This window comes from Rousettus aegyptiacus, unplaced genomic scaffold (assembly GCF_014176215.1).
Source record: "Rousettus aegyptiacus isolate mRouAeg1 unplaced genomic scaffold, mRouAeg1.p scaffold_m13_p_2, whole genome shotgun sequence".
Classification (NCBI taxonomy): domain Eukaryota; kingdom Metazoa; phylum Chordata; class Mammalia; order Chiroptera; family Pteropodidae; genus Rousettus; species Rousettus aegyptiacus.
Genome location: NW_023416295.1, coordinates 54721306 through 54743708, shown reverse-complemented (window position 1 = coordinate 54743708; position 22403 = coordinate 54721306). Strand labels below are relative to the sequence as shown.

At 32.3% G+C, this 22403-nt stretch overlaps 1 protein-coding gene across 2 annotated transcripts; it reads left to right on the top strand.

The window, feature by feature from the left end:
- Window positions 1-1374: 1374 nt before the first annotated feature.
- GCA (grancalcin) lies at window positions 1375-18048 on the top strand. Of its 2 annotated transcripts, XM_016146431.2 has the most exons (8): window positions 1375-1532; window positions 5482-5655; window positions 10299-10368; window positions 12941-12984; window positions 13271-13418; window positions 16108-16221; window positions 16545-16603; window positions 17240-18048. In XM_016146431.2, the coding sequence occupies exons 1-8, from the start codon at window positions 1506-1508 to the stop codon at window positions 17264-17266; spliced, it is 663 nt and encodes a 220-aa protein (XP_016001917.1). In that variant the 5' UTR covers window positions 1375-1505; the 3' UTR covers window positions 17267-18048. The 2 variants fall into 2 exon arrangements, with proteins under 2 accessions (XP_016001917.1, XP_016001919.1); XM_016146433.2 differs by lacking the exon at window positions 16108-16221.
- Window positions 18049-22403: the final 4355 nt, after the last annotated feature.

The following is a 22403-nucleotide window of genomic DNA, read 5'->3' as shown; positions in this document are numbered from 1 at the left end:
TTAGAATAAAACTTTGCAAAAATTTGTTTTGCTTTGTAGTGCTTTATCACTTGATGCTTTTATGAATTGGATATTCTTTCCTCAAGTTAGGTAAGTTTTTCCAACTGCTTCCATTTATTTTTTTATGCTAATACTTTAACTTTACCAGCTAAAGTATTTTTTACTGTGTTAGAGGAACTAACACATATTTACTCAACAGTGGCTTGTACCTTAGCAATCATCCTTTTCCTCTGCCTCTTCCTTATGAAATTAGGTTTTACAAGTTTCAAAACGTTTCTCCTCTGTAGTGAAGCTGAGCAACAGTTGCTCAGCTTTGCAAGGTTTATTTCCTCTACTAATAATTAACTCTTTCCCCACATCCTTATTTTAAAGATACGTTTTAGCAGTTGTCTTATTCCTTAGAGATAACTCAAACTAATATAATTCTGGTCTTTTTGTTTGTTTTTAAGGCAAAGCGTCAACTGTCTTGTCACGTGTATATGTATGTGTCCTGTCCTTTTAAAGCTGGAGCTACATATTTAAGTTTTGGAGAAGAAGCAGAATTGTCCATTACTATTATTTAATAAATCAAATAATTGAACATTTAACGTTTCACCAAGTGATAAATACCAAGATGTTCTTCTCGGTGAATATAATTAGGAGGTACATCTTAAGAGTGACCAAAGGTTGAGTCATTGGTAGGGTATCAGATAATATACAGGATGTTTTGTATATTATCAGTGTATAAACAGTGGATTTTTTTAGTATAAGTGCATGTCTCCTGCAATATTTGAGACATACTTATAAAAATTCAGTTTATTTGAAACTGGATATCCTGTATTTTTATGTGCTAAATCTGGCAACTCTAGTTACCCTTTATCTATCATACTGCAAATAACCTTTTATTAAATTTGAGGACAAGTGGGTTTTAGCTCGAAGCACTCCCGTTGGGGCAGAGGTAAAGGTTTCAAGATCCTGTTTATGTGATATCAACGGCTGCTAAAAAATAAATTTTACTAGCTCTGCAAGTTTTGAAATTCGCAGATGCATATTTTGAAGTCCAGCACCAAAAAAGTGGGGAGTAAGTTAAAAGAAGTCATGGTTGGTATGTGGTTTCTACAGAAATAAGAAACTTAAGTCTAAAACGCTTTCTCAAAGAGGGAGAAAGTAACGTCTGCAAAATCGCGCTTTAGTAAGGAGAGAGCGCGAGACCTGAGCGAACCAATAGGAACCGAGCAGGTAGGGGCTGGGCGCGTGAAGCTAATCAGAGACGAGGTGGGTGGGGCTAAACTCCGGAAAGGGGTGGGCTTCGACAGGGCGGACTCGGACGGGCGGAGCTCAGCCAATCGAAACCGAGGCCGGGTGGGGCGGGACTCCAGGAGGGGGCGGGCCAGGGGTAGAAGGTGGGAAATAAACTGTCCCCAAGCGGGTCTTTCAGCCTCACCTGCACCTGCGTCAGCACTTGCGCTTTTCACTCTGCAGGGCGGACGCGGACTCGAAGGGTGAAGCGTGACGCTCCGCCTGTCATGGCCTACCCGGGATACGGAGGTGGGGTGAGTCCTGGCTGCTTCACCGCGACCCCCGCGGGGTGTGGCACCCCTGCTGGCGATGCCGACGTGCTCCGGTCGGCTTTCGGGCCCTGCTGTTTTGCTGGCGTCTAGTACATCGTGGCGCTCGTACACCTTGCGGTGTTAGAAGCTGAGGCCCCGTCATCCTCGGAGCCGCAGGTGTTCTGGTCCCTGAGGGTGCCTTGGGCATGTCTTTGTGGAGCCAAGATTGCGATGTGTTTTTAGAAATTTCTTTCCTGGAACGGAGGAAAAAGCACCCTTTTCTTGTTTCAGTAATCTTTTGTTCCCCACCTCACCTATACACGGCACTGTTTTGCTAGACGTCCTCTTTTTGAATTTTTTTGACCACTTGTTTTCTGTCCTTTAAATTGCTTATGAATGAATATATGCTAGATGCCTCCTAATCTCTACGTCTGTTCTAGACTTTTGGGGGTGTGGGGAAGGTCACCCTTTCTTATTTAACTCATTTCGTATCACTTTGTTTTTTTTGTTTTTTTTTTTTTTGTTTTGTGTGTGTGTGTGTGTGGTTTTTTTTTGTTTTTTTTTTTTTGTTTGTTTTGTTTTTTAGAAAGGAGCTCAACCTTCAGTATTTATGTCAGTGATCTCTAAAGTGGGGTGAGCACACTTTGTGTTCAAAAAATGGGCGCGAGGGGCATGGGTAGAAAATAACACATTTACAATTTTAATTATACTTGTTTATACCTAGAAAGAGAAAATGTGCTTTACTAATATTTAATGTAGGACTTAACACTGTCATATGTTTATCTCTACCCCTGGGAGTATGCGGGAATATATTTTTTTGAGGGAATGAATTTACAGACTCTTAACTTCCACACATACTCGTTTCTAAAACTGATTTGCTTGAAAACTTGCTGGAGTTCCTCCTGCCTCTTCTATTTTTACTATGTCTACCTCTCATCAGTCCTAAAACTTATTAAGAAAGCTTAAGGTGCCTAAGGAAGCTAAAGCTGTCTTCAAACATTAGTCAAGGTAGCGTAAACCATGGGGCTTTTAAGATTTCCCTACTGTGTGTGTTTTAAACATTTAAATGCCCCTTTCTATTTATTTAAACATAACAGCTCTTTTCAGCTATTCTCATTCTCATCATTAGTAGCTGGAAAGAAATTACCTTCAAATAGCTGAAACAATAGAGATTCTTTTAAAAGCGATGGAAATATTTTAAAATACGTTGGATAAAATTTATTGATACAACTTACATTTTTTTTAGTCAAAATATATGATAGTTACAACTGTTTTATAAAGCATTAATTATAGTCAATCCACATCTTATTAATGTTTTCTGTATTCTTTTAATAAAATATATTAACTGCTAGACCTGTTTGTTTTGATACTACACTTTAAGTAGATGATTCACATCATTAGGAAATGCATTTCTAATAAATTTTTAGTTACTTGTTTAGTAATTTATTAAAATTATAATTTTTTTTACTAATTGTATACTAATGAAAAATTTTAAATCAATCTAAAGGGATTTTTTTTCTCTCATGGTCACAGGAAATGAAACAAATTTTAAAATTTAAATTTATATACATATTTTTATTTTGAGTATATAGGGTGATCAGTATTTCCAAACATAAAAATACATTTTAAGCATAAAAAACTTATACAAATGTGATATTCTTGGAATAGAATAAAAAATGAGTTCAAAGACTAAAGGGAAAAATGTGAAATTACTAGTTTTCCTTTCAGCATATTGTGATTTACTACATTTTATACATGGAGGGTGCTCTGGGGTTACAAATATAATCTAGTTTTAACTAAAGCAACTCTCACAGAATGGACAAGAAGTTTACAAATTTCTGGGAAGAAATTAGGAATCAAGGATAATATTAAAGATTCAAATATGTGTAAAGCAATGTTGCTTTGAGGGTCTCAAATAAGCCTGAAAGTCTTGGTGAGGGTTTCTAATAAGCCTTAAATTCCTGGATATACCCTCGGCCTTGGTTGCCCTCCATATCCCTGGAGGGCTTGGAACCAACCCCTCCGGTGTTGCTAATTGCCACATACCCTCAGAGCAAAAGCTTTGGGAGTTTTGCTAATCAGTTTATCTCAAGGGTTTAGACTTGTCCCCAATATTGGCCTGGAAGTTTCCCCCTATCAGGTGATTTAAAAATAATGTTATTGCAACACTCTGATAATTTTTTGTTAAAATTGATCAAATTATTCTAGCCTACCATTGTTAGAAATAGAGGAATTTTTTTTCTTGAGTCAATATTTGTTATTTATATTATTTTAAAAGGCCCATTTCATCCATATTTTCAAGTGTATTGGCAAAAAGGTATTCATAGCATTTTTAATATTATTTTTTAATTTAAATTCTATTTCTGATTATGTACTCTTTTTCATTCCTGAAATTGGCCTGTCCTTTTATAGTCTGTCTCTTTTTCTAAAGAAGCAAATTTTAAAGTCACATCTTTTTTTTGTTTGTTTTTTAGTTTTTAATCCATTATATTGTTTTAATGTTTTCTGTTTCCTTTCTTGTACTTCATAATCTAGGTTTGTCCACCTCCTTGAGCACACTTCCTGGAGCTCCAATACTTCCTTCATACTTTTGCTCTTACCACATCCCATTCTGCAGCTTTTCAAAATACTGCAAAATTCTCCTGTATTTCCTATTATTTTCCCCCCTAATCTTTTCTCTTTTTGCCTTCTGGCAATCGCTACTCATCCTTAAAGAATCCAAGTGAGGTACAAATTAGCAGTTACAAAATAGTTACAGGAATGTAAAGTATAGCATAGAGAATATAGTCAATAATATTGTAGTAACTATGTTTGGTGCCAGGAGGGTACTAGACTTATAGGGAGATCACTTTGTAAGTTATTTAAATATCTAACCATTATGCTGTACACCTGAAACTAACATTGAATGTCAACTACAATTGAAAAATTAAAAAATTTTAAAGGGCAACACTATATTAAAAGAATGCAGGTGAAAATATTTTTGTTCAATATGGAATAATGAATAATCTTAATACTTCCTCCAGACTCAGGAAAAATACCCAGGAAAATACCTTTCTAAGGTATTAAAAATGATAACTAAATTCCAATGTGACAATGAGAGAAACCAGAGGCGTAGCAGGAAACAAACTGTTTAGCCTCTGGGGTCAGACTATCTGTTTTTGAATCATGGTCTAAATTTGAGCTTTACCAATTCAGGAAACCTCTTGGAGTTTTAGGTCCTCAACTGCAAAAGAGACATAGTACTTTCATACTTCAGAAAGTTGGTGGAAAATCAGATCACATAATACATAATACATAGAAAGTACTCAGAAACAGTAGTACCTGGAATATGAAAAGCTCTCACTAATATTAGCTGTAGGTTATTATTTTGGTATTCTTGTTCTTATTAGTTTTGAAAAGAACCATGGTTGGAATTATTACTTTATTGATCTATTTGTTGGTATCTTGCTTTTTAAAAAATAAAAGTTTGCTGGTGGAGACAGTGTTTTGGCCCTAAGCTGTTTCCCTTGATTTATTCACAATTTCATGGTATTTCACCATGTATTCTTCTAAGTATGTCTTGAGTTATACTACTTCTTAGTTTTCTTGTAGAATAAATTTTCTTGTATTTTTTATTTTTTGTTTATTTCAGTGATGATCACGGCAAACACTTTTTAACATTGTGCCTCCTGTTCATCTGCTAGATTCCAATTCTTGGAGGCTAGAGGCTTTTTTTTTTTTTTTTTTCACACTCCTTTTAATGCTGGATAACATATGTTAAGAACTGAATTAGGCCCTAATGCAGGAAATCTAAGGTTTTGTAGCTAACAGTTTTCATGATAGTGAATTTGGAAGCTTTCAGTAACTCTATTGCATTTAAATGAACTGCTCATAAATATTTCCTTTTAATCCATCTTTAGTGGATAATAGATAACCTTTGTATTAATAACTTTCTTCTTTTTTATGCTTTTAGTTTGGAAATTTTAGTGGTCAGATGCCAGGAACAAAGGTGCAGATGGGACAGCCAATGCCAGGAACAGGGCCACATGTGCTCCCTGGTGGGTACTCTGGATACCCAGCTTATTCTGACAGTTATCCCTCAGCAGGAGACCCCATGTGGATGTGCTTCACTGCTATTGCTGGACAGGTAAGATGCACAAATAGTAGTTTTTAAAAACATGATTGCTATTTAAAAGAAATATCCACTCTTCTACTCATTATAAGTGTATATGAAATTTGCATTTTAAACTTATCTAGACTAATTTTCTTCCTGAAATTAGAGATGAAGGTAGTCATTTTATTTTACAAATTCTGTTAGTATGATGTCTGACACACTATTCATTTAAATAAAAGTGAAAACAAGGTGGTTTGTGGAGGTTGAGCCAGAGAGGATTTAGAAAAAGAGATCTCAGTGTAAATCCCCTGAGGAAGGTTGGTGAGAGTATCTAAAAGGAGACTTGTAAATTGTGAATGGTTCTGGGAGAGGCTTGATGGTAAAGCAGATTAGGAAAAGGTAAAACAAAATAATAATAATAGGGCAGAATAAAGGTGAAATACCAGACTAATAAGCAGAGACAGAGATTCACACGTGAGTGTTAGTCATGTCTCTTTTATACTGGCAAGAAAGGCTTATTGAGTAGTTAGAATTTCATGGAACTTTAATAACATTTTTTCATTCATTATTCACTTAAGTGTCACTAGGTCTCAAATGTTTTGCTAGAAATAGAGGATATACACAGAATTATTACATGTGGCAGACACTTTGTTTTGGCTACTCCATTTTCATTCACAACCTCCCTTCCTTTTTTTCTTTTGTAGTAGAAGTTGGAAAGCCTAACACAATCTCAGATGCTTTTGTAACTAGTAAAGATGGCCATGTACCGAAGGACTGGCCATTGAGATATAGGTACATTTTCTTTGTGATACTTACTTTTTCCAAATGAGGAAAGCTTTCCTGGAAACTAGTGTTAGCCTTTTTTGCTCCTTCATTCTTCCTGCCTGGCAAGAGGACTTGAGGTATGAAGGTTCAGCTGCCATCTTGTGACTTTGAGGCAACAAGTTTGAGTTAAAGGCTTATGGGTGGGGAATGTGGAAAAATGTAAAGAAATTGATGGCGTCATTAAATTACTCTACAGTCCTGTTCTTCCTAGACCCAGATTCCTTGTATGAAATAATAAACTCTTATTGGTTTAAAGCACCTTTAATAGTATTTTCTATTGTTTTCAGCTAAATGGAATCATAGCTCTTACATGATACCATTCTTATCTGGAAGAAACTTTTAAGTAGTGTATAATACTTGAGTAAATATGTAATCTGTAGCTGAATTCCATCTAATCTAATATAAAAATATTTTAAAATTACAATTTAAAACACAGGAACTGAACATATGTATTTAGAGACTTTTATTTTACTTCTAAACTATTTCAGTGTAAGTGGTCAACAATGATTTGCTATGTTTATATTATATGATACTTTGTCTTGTGTATATTTGAATAATTAAATTCCATTAGGGCATGGCCCTTGTCATATTCTCTCTTACCAAGTGAGCACTGACAGTATATTAGTCATTCAATAAATGTGTTGGATGGATATTGAAAATATCTCCTTTTTAATTTTTAGCTCAAATATTTAGATAATTCTTTTATATGCCGAATTTTTTTTCTAGCTTTAGATCAAGTGTAATATCAAACTTACACATTATGGTCCTAGAACGTAATTACTGAACTCCTACAGCTGTATTCTTTTTTGATAGGCCTTACAATTAAAGATGCTCTATGAGAAATGTCCAGTTAAAGATTTCTGCAGGATAATGTTTACTTAACAGTAGTGATTCACTCCTCAGTTGATTAGGGAAATTCTTGTTTGTACCTTCATAAATACACACACATGTGTACATACATGCGACTCAGTAGTACCAACGGCTTTAACTTGAGTGTGTACACCACTTCCACTTTTCCACACAGCATCTCTGTGAGATGGGCAGGATGGTGTACACTTCTATTATAGATGGATAAATGGAGATTAAGATTGAGTAACTGAATTAATAGAAATTTGAACTTTAATATCATTTCAAAATTGTGTTACCAGTTAACCTAACTAATGGTAACTGCCTTTTTTGTTAATTATCTATGTAAAGCTCTTTTTATTTAATTAGAAAATGCCATTTTCTACCACTAATGCTACCTAATTTTGTTGAGGGTTTCTATAGTTGATCATGTTCATCAGTTCAAACTGCAGGTAAAGAGATCCAAAATGATTAATACATTAATACATAGCTTATTCATCAGTCAATTAAGATAACATGTTTTCATAAAATGTAGGAAGATGAGTATGATGTAGTTTACTAGGAGAATGCTTTTTGATGTTAAAGCTTTTAGCAGAGCTATTCATGTTTTTTTTTCTGACTTCAAACATTCTGTAAAAAGTTTATGTCAATTTAAATTTCATTCATTATATTAGATTTTAGGTTTTTTAATTTCATCCAAATTTGAGAAATAGTAATATTTTCAACCTTTTGAAATAGTGAATGAACATGGCAACAAACTGTCAGAAATGACTGTAGTTTAACCTAGAAGCAGTGGTAGTTGTCTTCATTCTCCCAAACAACTAACCTGCTTTGTACAAGATACTGTGCTGGGGCCTTGGATGCAAAGGTAAAGAAAACTCAAGTAGAGACTTAGAAGATCTCTGCCCAATTATGGAGAAAGACATGAAGGAAATGAGTGATAGAGGGAAAGAAGTACTAAAGGTGAATGGGTAAAGATTATGGCAACACCAAGAACATTCTCTGATGTTTATACTTGTTTTCTTTGCCTAGAGCAGCACTATCCAAAATAAACATAATGCCAGCCACAAATGCAAACCACATATATTGTTTTAGAGCCTCAGGTAGTGCACCTTAAAAAGTAGGGAGAAATTGGTGAAATTAATTTTAATAACTTATTTAATCCAATATATCAAAAAATACTAACATATCAATGTTATCAATATAAAACTTATTAATAAGATATTTTACATTTTTTTGTTACTAAGTCTTGGAAATCTAGTGTGCATTTTACACTTACAGAACATTCCATGAAAATGCCCAGTGAGACATATGGCTAGTGGCTACTATATTAGATACCTCAGGCCTAGAACATTCTTCTCTCGAATGTCTGCATAGCTTATTCTTTTACTTCAGATCTTTCTCAAAATCCACTTTATCAGTGAGGCTTTCCTTAACCATCTATATAAAATAGTGTTGGTGTCCTCCACTAGGCCCATGTACACATTCTTTATTATTTTTATTCTAGTGTATTTTTCCTTTAGCACTTAATATTGTCATATGTAATTTCAGCTTTATTATCTCTCTCCCTGCCCCCCCCCCCACACACTCCCACCAACTAAAATGTAAACTCTGTGAAGGTGAAGAATTTGTTTTGGTCAGTGTTTGATACCAGGATCTTTTAATAGTGTTTGAACATAGGTTGTTCACTAAATAGTTGTTAAATGAATTTCTTATTCTTTTTAAATGAAAGATACCTGTTCAGTTATTTCTCTACATTTTAACATACTTAATTTAATGATTGCTCTATGAAATTAATTTCGTATTATATGAATCTGTTGTAAAATTGTTGACCTTTGTTTTTCTGAACATTGGATTTTTCCATATATTTAGGAATTTTGGTTCGTAAACTTCACATGGAGTTTTTATTTCCTCCCTCCCTGTTTGTCCCCCTTCTATGTCATACTTTCCTCCCACCATAGCACCTTTCCGTATGTAGTGGTTTTGTAATTGTAATTGTTCCCACCTTGATTGTGTCTAGAATCTAAAAAGATGGCTAATTTTCTTAAAGTATAATTTTCTAACTACAGAATTAAAAAAATTTTAAGCAAAATCCAGAAAATATGGCAGAGAAAGAAACAGTTAGGTATTCTGTGTAGTAAGTACTACATGGATAGTTCATTAAGAAGAATCCTTCCCAGTATTTTTAAATTCCTGTTAGAACCACTGGAATTTTTGTTATGAGGAATTCCTTGTTAAAGATCAGAATATGAGTGTTTATAATTCTTCTTACAAGTAGTTTGTAAAAGTTGTTTTTGTTTGTTTTTTGGAACTTTTATAAAAGGTTTTAAATTTGCCTTCTTGATCCTTTCTCAAAGCCATTGTTTTGCATTTGCGACAATGTATTTGATGCTTCCAAGTAAATTACTCTTCTCTGTATTTCTTTTGTGGAAAATATGATGAGATTCTGAAACATGAGAATATTCAACATGTTTCACTTTCATTGTTATTTATTTGCATTAAAACCTTTTTATTTCCCATAATAAGTTCAAACCAAGACTATAGGGGGACTCTAAAGTTTTGCTGGGGGTAGTGATGAGATGAAAAAAAAAAATTCTTCAATATCCTTTAGAAATAATCTCCCCCCAAATTTAGCATGAAGGGAAAGTTTTTGAGACTTTTCTGAACACATTTTAGGCATTTTTCCAACTATTTTAGGGACTACAGTGATTCTCACAAGATATTTTGAGCTATTATAGTACAGAATGATTGTGCTATTTTCTAGAAGCTGAAAAAAAGTTATATTTAAAATGTTTGAAAAATTAGTAGACTATAATTTGTGAAAAATTATTCACGTTGCATAATGTTCTGTAATATGCCTTTGCTATCAATAATTATCTCTATTGTAGTTGATAAACAGTAATGTTTTAAAGAATGTATATTTATTGATTAGGCAAGAACAGCCAACTAGCATTTAATATGCTGTACAACTGCACATTAAATCGAATTATAATTATTTTTAACAGGATGGTGAAGTGGATGCAGAAGAACTTCAGAAATGTTTGACACAGTCTGGAATTAGTGGAACTTATTCTCGTGAGATCTTTTTTTTTACCCTTCTGTTGAAATTCAAATAGGAAATTCATTTTCTAACATTTTGTCTCCATACTTAAAATATTTTTAAAAATTTTATCCCAGATTTACATGTATGTTGTTTAAAGAGTCAACAAATTCTGCAAAGCTTGTTACGAAAATAACTTTATTGTGCATTTGTCTCTCCAACGTTAATCACTCATAGTCTTTCAAGTTTTGCAGCCGATTCTTTTGAAATTTGCATCCAGACCTCTAAATAGTATGCTTTTTATCACTATTGATTTTCAGTTTCCATGATTATCAACAGTTGTCCTGCTGTAGGGCATGAAAATTTAACTTTCAACCTTAAACTCATCCTTGTCTCTGCATTCCACATAGGAACCCTTCCCACTATTCCATCCATCCAATATAGCTATAAAGCAACTTTTGTTAATCAGTAATCAGTATTTGCCTATCTAAATGTTCTTCCTGTGTCTTTTGATAGGTACGATTAATTTTCTACTTTATATAACTTTTTATTTGCCTGAAATGAATCATCATCCTGGAGCTTTCTGTTGTGCTCTGCTCTGTATGCAGAGCTATTTATTCTGGCATTCCTTCACCCACCATTCTAGAGCTGTCTTTCCTCCCTCTGGAATTGGATCTCCCCTTTACTTCAGCTCTTGTCATCTTTTTTAATTAAATAAAATGTGACATTAATGCGCTTCTTAATAAAAGAATGCATGGGAGGTAAATTTTTCGAGACTTTATCTGAAAATGCTTTCATTCTATCCTCAGAATTAAGTGATTGGTCAGGTATAGAAGTCTAAGTTGCAAATCATTTTCACTTAAAATTTTAAATGTATTGTTCCATTCTTTCTAGCTTCTATTGTTGCTTTATCTTTCTGTTTCCTTCTTGTGTGTCGTTTATTTTTCCTCTCTTCATGCTTGTAAAATCTTCTTTGTTCCCAGTCTGGTATTTCACAGAGATGTACCTAGTTATGTTGTGTGGGGAACTCAGTGTATACTCCTAGTTTGGGAACTCATTTGCTTTAATTCTGGGCAATTTTCTTCGGTGACGTCTTATCCATTTTCTTCTTTCTGGAACTCCTGTTATTTGGAATGAATAACTTACCTTTTCTCTCCTATTTCTTATTTTCCTCTACTTTGGGGGAAGTTTTCTTATCTTTATTTTCTAAACATTCCATTGAGTCATTTCTGCTGTCATGTTCTTAGAATCTAAGAGCCATTCTTTTTTCAGGAAGGTGATGTCTTCTCTCACCTCTCTGAAACTTACTGTATTTTTTAAAGATTTTTTTTCTTACATAATCTTTGTTTCCTCCCAATTTTTTTCTAGTTTGTTTGGTTGTCTTTCATATTAGATGCTTTCCTCGGGTGTCTGGTGATCCTTGGTTGTTCATATTTAATTAAAATACTGGTTAAAAGCTCTGAGATCATGGTTAGATATTCATTGTAAACTTTGGTGTCCGGTGGTTACACTGGGCAGTTTATTGTCCATCACTTGGTGTCAGTATCTTTCAGGGGTTTCCTTTTGGGCTAGTTGTCCAGCTAATCTTCTGTCTGGAAAGGAGGAGGGAAGACTCAGCAGGGCAGTTGGTCTTTTGTAAATTGTCATTTAATTGCCTTGTTTTTAGTAGATAGCACTGTCCTCAACTATACATGGTATCGTGCAATACAGAGACCTCTCCAGGGAATAAAACCCCAGCCTTCCACTAGTGTGGGAGCAGACATAATAGTCATCCACTAAGCTGAGGCAAGGAGGGGATTTGGAGCTCTAAATGCTCCTTAAGTGGGCATTCAACCAGTCCTTCTGTTTTTATCTTACCTTCACTCTGATTTACAGAAGTACTACAAATTCGTAAACTTTTGTGGTCCTCTCCAGGATAACTAGGCTGTTTCTCAGCTTTTCTATTACAAATTCAGAGAGCCACTTTCTCAGTTCTGGATTAGTTAACTCATGTCAGTTTACTTTTCCAATTTACCTTTGTTTCTTTCTCTCATTCTCTTTTTCTCCAAAGGTTATGACTTAAAATAAATCAGTGTACTGTCTATTCTAATAGGGTGTGGGGAGGGAGCAAAAATCTGTCAGCTTTCCTGAAAATTATCTCTTTTTATTCTTTGTCAAAAATATTTAATCTTTTATGTACTTGGTCCTGTCTTGAGATTGAAGATTTGCTTATTTGATGACTTAATTTTTGCCATTTATTATCATCTATTCAGATTTTCCCACTTAGTGAATGTGTGCCATGCAAGACAGATACCATTTGCTTGACAAATGATGGAATGTCACTCCAGAGATATCTCATGTTACCCTCACTACTTTCCTCTTCCCTGCTCACGTAGTTTTTTGTATAAAGGAGTGCTGGGCTCCAATCCTGACTCATCCATTTATTAGTTCTATGAACTTGGAAAACTATCTTTCTGGGCCTCAGTTTCCTCATTAAAAGTTTGTTGATTGGGGTAATTATGCCTTTTTGGCAATTTTAAGTGTTTTATTTTGAAAATAAAAATTGTCACAATTTTACATAGATACAATGGGGCATACTCAATAATTCAAACAATAAATGTTTTACAGCCTTCAGTTTGGAAACCTGCAGAATTATGATTGCTATGTTGGATGTATCTTTCAATAAAAGTAAAAAATACTAGAATGTTGAACAACTGCTTTCTGAATATTAAGGCAATTGTTGGTTTAGATGACTGAGTTTAAAATTACTTTTTAAGAGCCTGTTTAAATTCCATACTTTTCCATTTTTACACAAAAATCTATTCACATGCTGAATTTGGCTAACTCTTGTAAAAGCATACTAATTTTTTTTTTTTTTTTTTGGTGAATGTTTTAGAGTTTTGAGACAGGTGAATTCTCTTTGTTATCAAAATTTATTTTTCTTAATAAAACTATCAGAGAGATTATACAGGAAAAATGGGATTTAATGAATTCAAAGAACTTTGGACAGCTCTTAATGCCTGGAAACAAAACTTCATAACTATTGATCAAGACCGAAGTGGCACCATAGAACATCATGAATTGAATCAAGCCATTGTTGCTATGGGTAAGAGTATTAAAATTCTTTAGTCTCTATCCAGGCCATCTTTGTTCTTTGATTAGATTAATAGTAATTGTTTCAATTTTCTAAGTGATAAAGGAATATATTATTTCACCAGGTGTTGCTTAGTTTGATTTCAAGGTTGTTGATAAATTCTAACTAAAGACATTTAAAAAAACATTTTACCCATTGTTTTTCAAAAGATGATCTTTTATACGTTCTGAATGATAAAATAATTTCTAGATTTCCTCTGTTGAATGTATTTAAATGTATTCCTCTAATTACTAATACTCATGTACCATTTATATGGTATTCTTTTGTAACTTGGTAAGATCTCCAATTAGACAGCAATGGCTTCTCTCAATTAGAAGTCTCCATATTATCCGGCTTTTCAGCAGTAAAAACCATTATATTGTAGAGAACACACAGTAGACACCAAAATTCGTCAAAATGGGAAGTCTGCATTTTAGAATATTTTAAAAGAGTATAACTTTTTATCATATCTCTGAAAAGCTGAGGTTCTCAATCTACTTTCTTTAAAAAAGTGATAATACACAATGGTATTTAACTTGCTTACAGTTAATACAATTTTAAGTAGTTTTCTTAATTGTGTTTACCCTTGTGATTTTATTTATATTCATTTATAAAGAAATACATTTGTAAGAAAATTAACTTTGATAGTGAAAGTCTGAACCCAATGCAAATTATTTCAAATTCCAGTTTAAAGAAGTCAAAACTAGTGATTTTGTTTTATAAGCAGCATTTTAATTTAATAAATGGTTATTTTAGGGACAATCCGGGCCATATAAGCATATGTAGTTCAATTATAGATCTATAATAATTTATGGGTTAAACTTACTCCTTAATTCTGCATAATGTTGGAAAATTAATATAACCATTTGCGAAACCACCAAAGAGTTTACACAGACAATTGAGTATAACAAAGAAGTATTCTGGATTATTCAAATTTAAGATCTTCAGATATATTTTTTAAACATTCAAATTATTTTGCTGACAGTGCTATGGGGAATCTTAAGAATTTTATCATTACCACATCCAGATCATAACTCTTATAGAAAGCTCAAAATACATTTGCATATAACTATATTAGTTTGCATGTTTTACTCGCTGCTTCTGTTAATTTATACATTTCCTTTCATTTACTTTTAGCAAGTTTTCTGCATTACCTTTATAGGTACATATAGAATTTTCTCCTATTGTATTAATTTTTATTGTTTTCCCCTTTGAATGGATTAGTGTCTTTTGTCCAAGTCTCCTGACCCGGTAATATATAGAGACAGTAGTACTTGTAGGCTGGCATTCACAGTAAAGTGCGCACATCTAATTAATGCATAAGACTATCTATAGCAGTAGTCCCCAACCTTTTTGGCACCAGGGACTGGTGCTTCTATTTGAGGTGGAGCTGAGGCAATGATGCTCGCGTTGGGGAGCGGCTGCAAATACTGATGAGGCTTTGCTTGCTTGCCTGCCACTCACTTCCTGCTGTGTAGCCAGACTGGTAGCAGTTCACAGCCTGGTGGTTGAGGACCCCTGATCTATAGGGATGCATAAAGTAGACTATATTAATTTCTATTTCTAATTATTAATTCTTTTAAATTTTGGTTTTATATGTATTTTAAAAGATAAACAATCAAGCAGTAATTCATGTATAGAATTTAAAACTAACTGTATAATAGGAGTGAATGATCCAAAAGTTTTCACCAATAGGAGTACACAATCAAAAATTTCTGGAGACCACAGGCCTAGACAGAAAAGAACCAAGGAAATAGAAGGTTGTAGATAAGATGAAAGTCTTTGAGGAAGCAGAATAAGGGTTATGGGACATAAAGAAATAACGATTTTCTGTTCCCCTTCTGAATAACCATGTTGATTCTCAAATTTTCTTTAGCTATACGACACTCTTAAGTAAAATATTCAGTGGAAAATATAGGATTTGAATGATAGCCAAGATCACTGATAATCTTTGATTTGACTTGATAGTCTTTTAAAGAACTGTAAGTTACGAATTGATGGGTGAAGAGAGTGAAAGGTACAGATTTCTAGTTATAAGTAAGTAATGGAGATGTAATGTACAGTGTGGTGACTAGTTAATAATACTATATTGCAGATTTTAGAGTTGCTGAGAGTAGATCTTAAAAGTGTTTAATCACAAGAAAAAAGTTTGTAACTAAGCATGGTAAACAGATGTTAACTAGAATTTGGTGATCATTTTGCAGTACATAACAAGTATTAAATCATTACATTGTATACCTGACATTAATATAATGAAATATGTCAGTTATACCTCAATAAAAAATAAAGAGAAAGGATAAATACAAAATACACCTGAAAAGTAAAAATAAAACTTACAGAATTGAAATATTGAAGCATTAAAACCATGAAATACACTAGACATTATGTAAAATCAAAATATATTTTTAAAAAACAAAAATTGTTTTAGTCTTGACTTTATTATAAAGTCAAAGTGATATTTATGTAGTACTATTAGTAATCAATAGTTATTTTGACCAATTTCAATATGAATATTTTGTTTCTAATGTGCTTTGCTGCTAACATTTTTATAGAATGAATTTTGAAAGTTATTTTATGACTATAAACAAGAATACAGTGTTTCTTGTGGTCTTCTTATGGTGTTTAGTTTTAGAAGTTTTAATGTATCAATCCTTATTTTTAGGTTTTAGGTTGAGTCCTCAAACATTAACTGCTATTGTTAAACGTTATAGCAAGAATGGCAGAATATTCTTTGATGATTATGTTGCTTGCTGTGTGAAGCTTCGAGCATTGACAGGTATTGATAGTTTAAAAATGGATACAGTTATTACATAGCCATTTTTCTTGAGTAATGTCTGTTGTTTATAACATGTTTCCCCCCTTATCCACCATTAAATTTAATCAGAGTTTAAAGGTTTTAAAAATTTTGGAATATAAATAGTGAAAAATTGTCATAGCTCAGTTTTTAGAGGTTTTTTTCATGTTTCAGTTGTCTGAGAAATAAAATCATTTAAGATTTAATTGAATCTGAAATTATTCACTTTTTAGTACCTGGGGACACTAAGTATTTTTGAAACTATAGATTTTAAATTATAATAAAAAAAATTTGTTTGTTTAAAGATTTCTTTAGGAGAAGAGACCACTTGCAACAAGGAGTTGCGAATTTCGTATATGATGATGTGAGTATCCTGCATAATATCTTTGATATTTGTACTGTGTTCTAGTTATCAAAAAAATTTTAAGTGATCCCTGGTACCAATACTGGGAATAATATATTTCATAGACTATATTCTTTTTCTGTATTTCTCAAGTGAATGAAAATATAAGATTCACTCTTGGTACAAATACCACCTTGACTTTATATTAAACATAAAAATACTTTTAAATTTTATGACAAGTTTTTGGCAGTTTATCTTCAAAATCATTTTTAAGAACAAAACTACCATTATTTTTATGAAGAGTAGTTTACTGGTGGTGATCTTTCTTAGTTCTTATAGACAGAAAATTTTCATTTATGATAGATTATAAAGCTCTGTATTTCTCATTTCAAATGGTTGCTATTGACCTGAATCCATTTTTTTTAATTAAAGCTATAGGAAAATTATATTTCACATGTGCTTTAATGTTTCAGTGTTTTTGTTATGTGGAAGATATAGGGTCAACATTACACTACTAGTATGTATTGAATACTAGTTGAATTGTAAGCCTCGGAAAATCAAAGTTTCTCATCTTGTAAAAATTCTTTTATGAAATATATTAATCGAAACCAAACATGATTTTATTGTTACCAGCTGACAATTTTGCATCTATGTTAGTTTTTGCAGGGTACTATGACAATTTGAATGCCTAGAATTTGAAAGCTGAAGAAATACTGTGAATTTTTCTGCTTAGAAGAAATGAACTGGACTACTCTGAATTAAAGCTTTGGGGGCTTTTCCATGTTTCTACCTGTTAAATACCTTCCCTTTATAATATATATCTAATATATATGTCATATATGTATGTGATATATATATATCTAGCATAATATGTTTTTATTTTAGCTCACGGTTCAAAGCAGTAAAAGAGATATTTTTTGTATTTGGGATGTTATTACTTTTAGAAAAGTTACCACTTAACAGATATCTGCATACGTCATAAATATTGGTATATAATATTGATATAAATATCTCTTAGCCTTAAATTTTAACACTATAAACCTAAAGGAATGTGTTTATGAGATAGATTATATAAGAAGCCACATAGTGAAATCCTAGATAAAACTAATTTATACTTATCAGACGGTTACAAATTTTGCTTTCAAATTTTGTTTGTACTTGTTGGTGTTTGAGGGTGAGCTAGAAGCACAATCCTGGATTTTGTGCCATATACATAATGGGGTTCTTGTTCACATAAGAATAGAGAACAGAAACTCATTTATCTTTAACTGTGAAGAAGAAAATTTTAGTTCCTAAAATTTTATTTTAAATTCCCTTAGATTGACCATAAGATAATATATAGTGAATAAAGACAACAGGAGGCATAATTTTTCCTTTTTTATATTTTACCTTATATATTTTTCTTCAATATGTTTTGTTGTCTTCTATGGAAAAAAAGCTCTTAATAAACAACTTTTTTCTCTGCACTTTTTTCATTAGTGAAGACATTGATAACCTAAAATGGCATCTTTTTCTAAACCTAGGTTTTCTGGAAATGACACATTTTTAATGAAATGTCAACATTTAAATTTGTTACACTTATTTGATGTTTATACATAATGCCAACTGTTTACATAGTTAAAAAATCAAGTAACATATCACTGTGTTTAAATGTGCAGAACTGATAAATTTGGCTTTCTTGGCAACATTAGCTGGTGATTTTCGCATTAGTAAACCAATGTCTTTTGAGCACATTTGTGTAATGTGGGGTACTGAGCATGGTAGGCACCACAGCAACATTTCTGAGTGGTGTTACTATGGAAATTGCAAAGTAGAGTCATTAGCATCTTAGCATTTAGGATCCCTGGTAAACTGTTATAATTAATCCAGCTCCTTTTTTGCCAAACACCTTAAGTCTTCCTTAATGAAGATTTAATGAACCACATATTTTTCTTCTGCTTTAATTGACTATCTTCTCCAGCTTAAAGGTGAATAGAGTAGCCTCCCAGTGGATGGTCTGAAACCATGGGTAGTACCTAACCCTATTTGTACTGTTTTTTCTTATTCATGCATACCTGTGTTAATGTTTAATTTATAAATTAGGTACAATAAGTGATTAACAACAGTAATAATAAAGTAGAACATTATAACAGTATACTAAAAGTTATGTGAATTTGGTCTCTCCAAATTTCTTATTGTACTGCACATACAGCGTGGGTATGCTAGACAAAAAGATGATTCCTGTCTTGGGAGAGATGGAGTGGGACGCCTTGAGGTTTCATCACGCTACTCAGAACAGTGTACAATTTAAAACTTATGAATTGTTTATTTCTGGAATTTTCCGTTTAATATTTTAGACCACAGTTGACCTCAGCTAACTGAAACCATGGATATGGTGCACCACTATACAAATTGACATAATTTTAATATGACTTGACCAGATTAATATATAATTTTATAAAACTGTGTTTCTTTCAAAAATGGAGGATGAATGGCAGTATCTTGAAAAAAAATTTTATAAACTTAAAAATTTTAAATCAATGTTCACATTTTAAAATCCTGGAAAGGAAGTAATTATTATTTTGATATTGATAATTTTAATTAGTTGTCAAAATTATTTGTTCAGTTTTATAAAAATGTGTGTATAAGCCTTATAATTTTGTCCTCTGTTAATTTTATTTTTTCTTGAGAATATATTTGATAATATGAGAGGGCATTAATGGAGCCATAAAAAAAAATAGAGAATTCTCAATAGAAGTGTTGTAAGAAAAAGCTAATGTAAGCACACTGTATATTATTCACATTGAAGAAGGGTGACACTATGACTTAGCAGCCTGGAATCTTAACATCCAGTTTATAGGTGGTCGAGTTACTACTGTCCTGTACTGAGGTCAACAATAATTTTTTTTTAACTTTTTAAAAATTAAGTTTATTGGAGTAACTGGTTAATACAATTATATAATTTTCAGGCGTACATTATAATTTGACGTCTGTATATTTTATTGTGTGTTTACCACCCAAAGTCCAGTAGGTCGATAATAATTTTGTTCACTTGGAGGCTCATAGTTAAGGTAAAACTTTAAAATCTGATATTGTATTATTCATTCATATAAATTTCTGCCAAATGACACTTTACTAGAATTCTACACAGTCCTCTTACCTGTCCGTTTCCTGTGTCTTTTGATTATAAGAGATCTGTAAGAATGGTTTTTCATGGCCAGACATTGTTGGGAAATTCTCATCCTCAACGAACATGATAAAGTCCAACGTACATAAAATCCTGTTAATTTTATTTGACCGAGTTTTTTTCCAAGCTTTTTTGGACATAGAACTACTTCCTCTAGCAAAAATAATGATCCAGCCAATCCAGCTTTATTGTGAAACAATTCTTTTGCACTTTACATTAAATAATCTTGTAAAAACATTAGGCATAGAGGATATTTTACTGTGATTTTTATACTGAAATGCAATTCACTCTTGATGTTTTAAGATAATTGATGTAAACACATCTATCACTAAGTTAAAAATTAAATAGTTTTATGATGAACATGACTGGAATATTAATATAGTATGGTAGTTTGTACTGGTTAATTCATACCTGGTTTTCTAATGATGATATAAATTATTGAATAATGTACACTCTTAATGTCTAAGTGCTTTTATTTATATAGTAAACATGTATCCATGAAATTTTGAGAATTTTTTAATAAACATTCAAATAGCTTGCTGTAAAGTTTTATATCATACAAAATCTGTTACATATATATTGAGATGCTTCAGTTCAAATAACAGTGCAGTAATTCACCTATGCCTGAAAAACTGTCAAACAATTAATTGTCAGGTATTGCACTTCTATTTCTAGTGCCAGCTTAACATATTTTAAATTACATCAAGGGGAAATCAGTACTATTAGGATCTTGATTTGGTCCACTTTAAAAGTAATCTCAAGGACTGTGCTCATTTGATATATTTAAACATGCATTCAGAAACAAAAAAAAAGCCATAAAAATGTCAAGTGATATGTTTATTTCCAGAAAAGGCATTTACCCTGGAAGTAAAATTTATTAATGTAGTTTAAAGTCTGCAATTAATAAAAACAGCAATTTATGATTAAGTAAAATATACAAATCAAATTCACTTGTAATCAATGGAATTACTAAACCGGACAAATACTGTTTGTCAGAAATGTGCTTTTCTTTGTCCTTTTATGTTTGACAGCCTCATAGGTGATGTTTGCTCCTATTTTGGCAGTTTTTTGGGAAATTAATAGGAATAAATTTGTGAAAACCTGGTAAATTAAATCTAGTAAGTAAAATCCAAGACTTTCTGGTTAGCATATTTTTCATTTAAACTTTATAATGCAACCATGAGTGTTTAATTACTTTGAAATTTGTATTAAAAGATTACATTTGGGGGGGGGTCTTAATTCAGTCATTTATATAGTAAATTAAGCACTTTGAAATAAATGTACAATACTAAGGTATCATCTAAGTATGTCTAGACGTCATAATAATAGATAATGCAAAATAATAAATATTTCGGACTTATAGTGGTGAATGCAGAAAGGATTTTAAATGAATACTGTTTAGATAATTTGTAGTCTAGAATAAGGTCATAAAATCACAAATGTTCATATATTAAAATTCTCCTGTAATTTAGAATACTGAGCACAAAGCCGCTTTCCAGCAAAACACTGGGAGACTTAAAAATTTCCATCTGATTTACTATCAGCTCATTATGTGAATAATGGGAAATCTGTGCTTTTGTTTCTTGCCATGTCTTTTTTTCTACTTGTTTTTCTACTGGTATATAAAGAAGAGCCTTATTTTAATTAACATTCCTTTTACCCAAGTAGCTTGGTAATATGCCACCTTGTGTATTACTTTGTGAGCATTCAGAACTCTGGTGTGCTTCTGTATATCTGAATAGATAGTAAATAGACATTGGCAGCACTTCTGTAGAACTATGATGTGCCATAGAGTGAGGGAATGAGGATCCTTGCCTGTGTGCTACTTACTGTTTTAAGCTGTACCCTTTCTGAAAGATCAGAGACAGTGGCAATTTGGAAAGCTTCCCTGGAATAAGAAGAATTGGGAGAGGTCATGATTTAATAGCTATACAAGGAATTAATACCTTCTTCTGATAACATTGTGTTTATGTGTGTGGCGGTGGTTGGGGGTGACTTCCAACATTTTAAGCATAAAAATATAAAAATGTACTTTACAGATACATGCAGTCGATTGCATTTTAGTTGACTATTTAACCACATTTTGTCTTGCTATGATTACTGAAACTTCAAAGGATAACATGGACATTGCCAGTATAAGTGTTCCAGAAACACTAAAGATCCATATTCTTTTGAAAATTATAGGCCATTTAGAAATGATTTTAGGATTAACAATTTTGGATAGCATTTCCCAAAGCTATCTAAATGCAGTACCCCACAAATTTCTTATTACAAGAGACTTTAAGTTTTTAAATATTAAGCTTTTTCATACTTGATTCTCATTTTCTAATCAGCTTGCTTATAGATATCGATACAGTGCTTTCTGCTAATCTATATTTGGTTTATTTTTTTTCATTTATCAAATAGGGAAATGTTCTCTTGGTTTTTTAAACCTTAAAAATGAATGGTGGGGATCTAAACCACTACACAGACTAAACAGTCCTTAGCTTAGTAAATTTCCACATCATGACCAAGAAATTTTATTTTCAAGTTTTCTTTAAAGATAGTTTAATTTTTTTTCTTACATAATAGATTCATAATGATTCTAGGAGGGAATTAAGACTGCGTGAAACTTAGGCAAATGAAAATAATATCTGGATATTGTCTTGATGGAAA

What these genes read in the sequence shown, in the direction of transcription:
- GCA (XM_016146431.2), top strand. Translation starts at nt 1,506, where the DNA reads ATGGCCTACCCGGGATACGGAGGTGGG. An exon ending in AATTAGTGGAACTTATTCTC is followed by an intron (nt 10,369 to 12,940) that starts GTGAGATCTTTT and finishes AATGTTTTACAG; the next exon opens with CCTTCAGTTTGGAAACCTGC. An exon ending in CGAATTTCGTATATGATGAT is followed by an intron (nt 16,604 to 17,239) that starts GTGAGTATCCTG and finishes CATCTATGTTAG; the next exon opens with TTTTTGCAGGGTACTATGAC.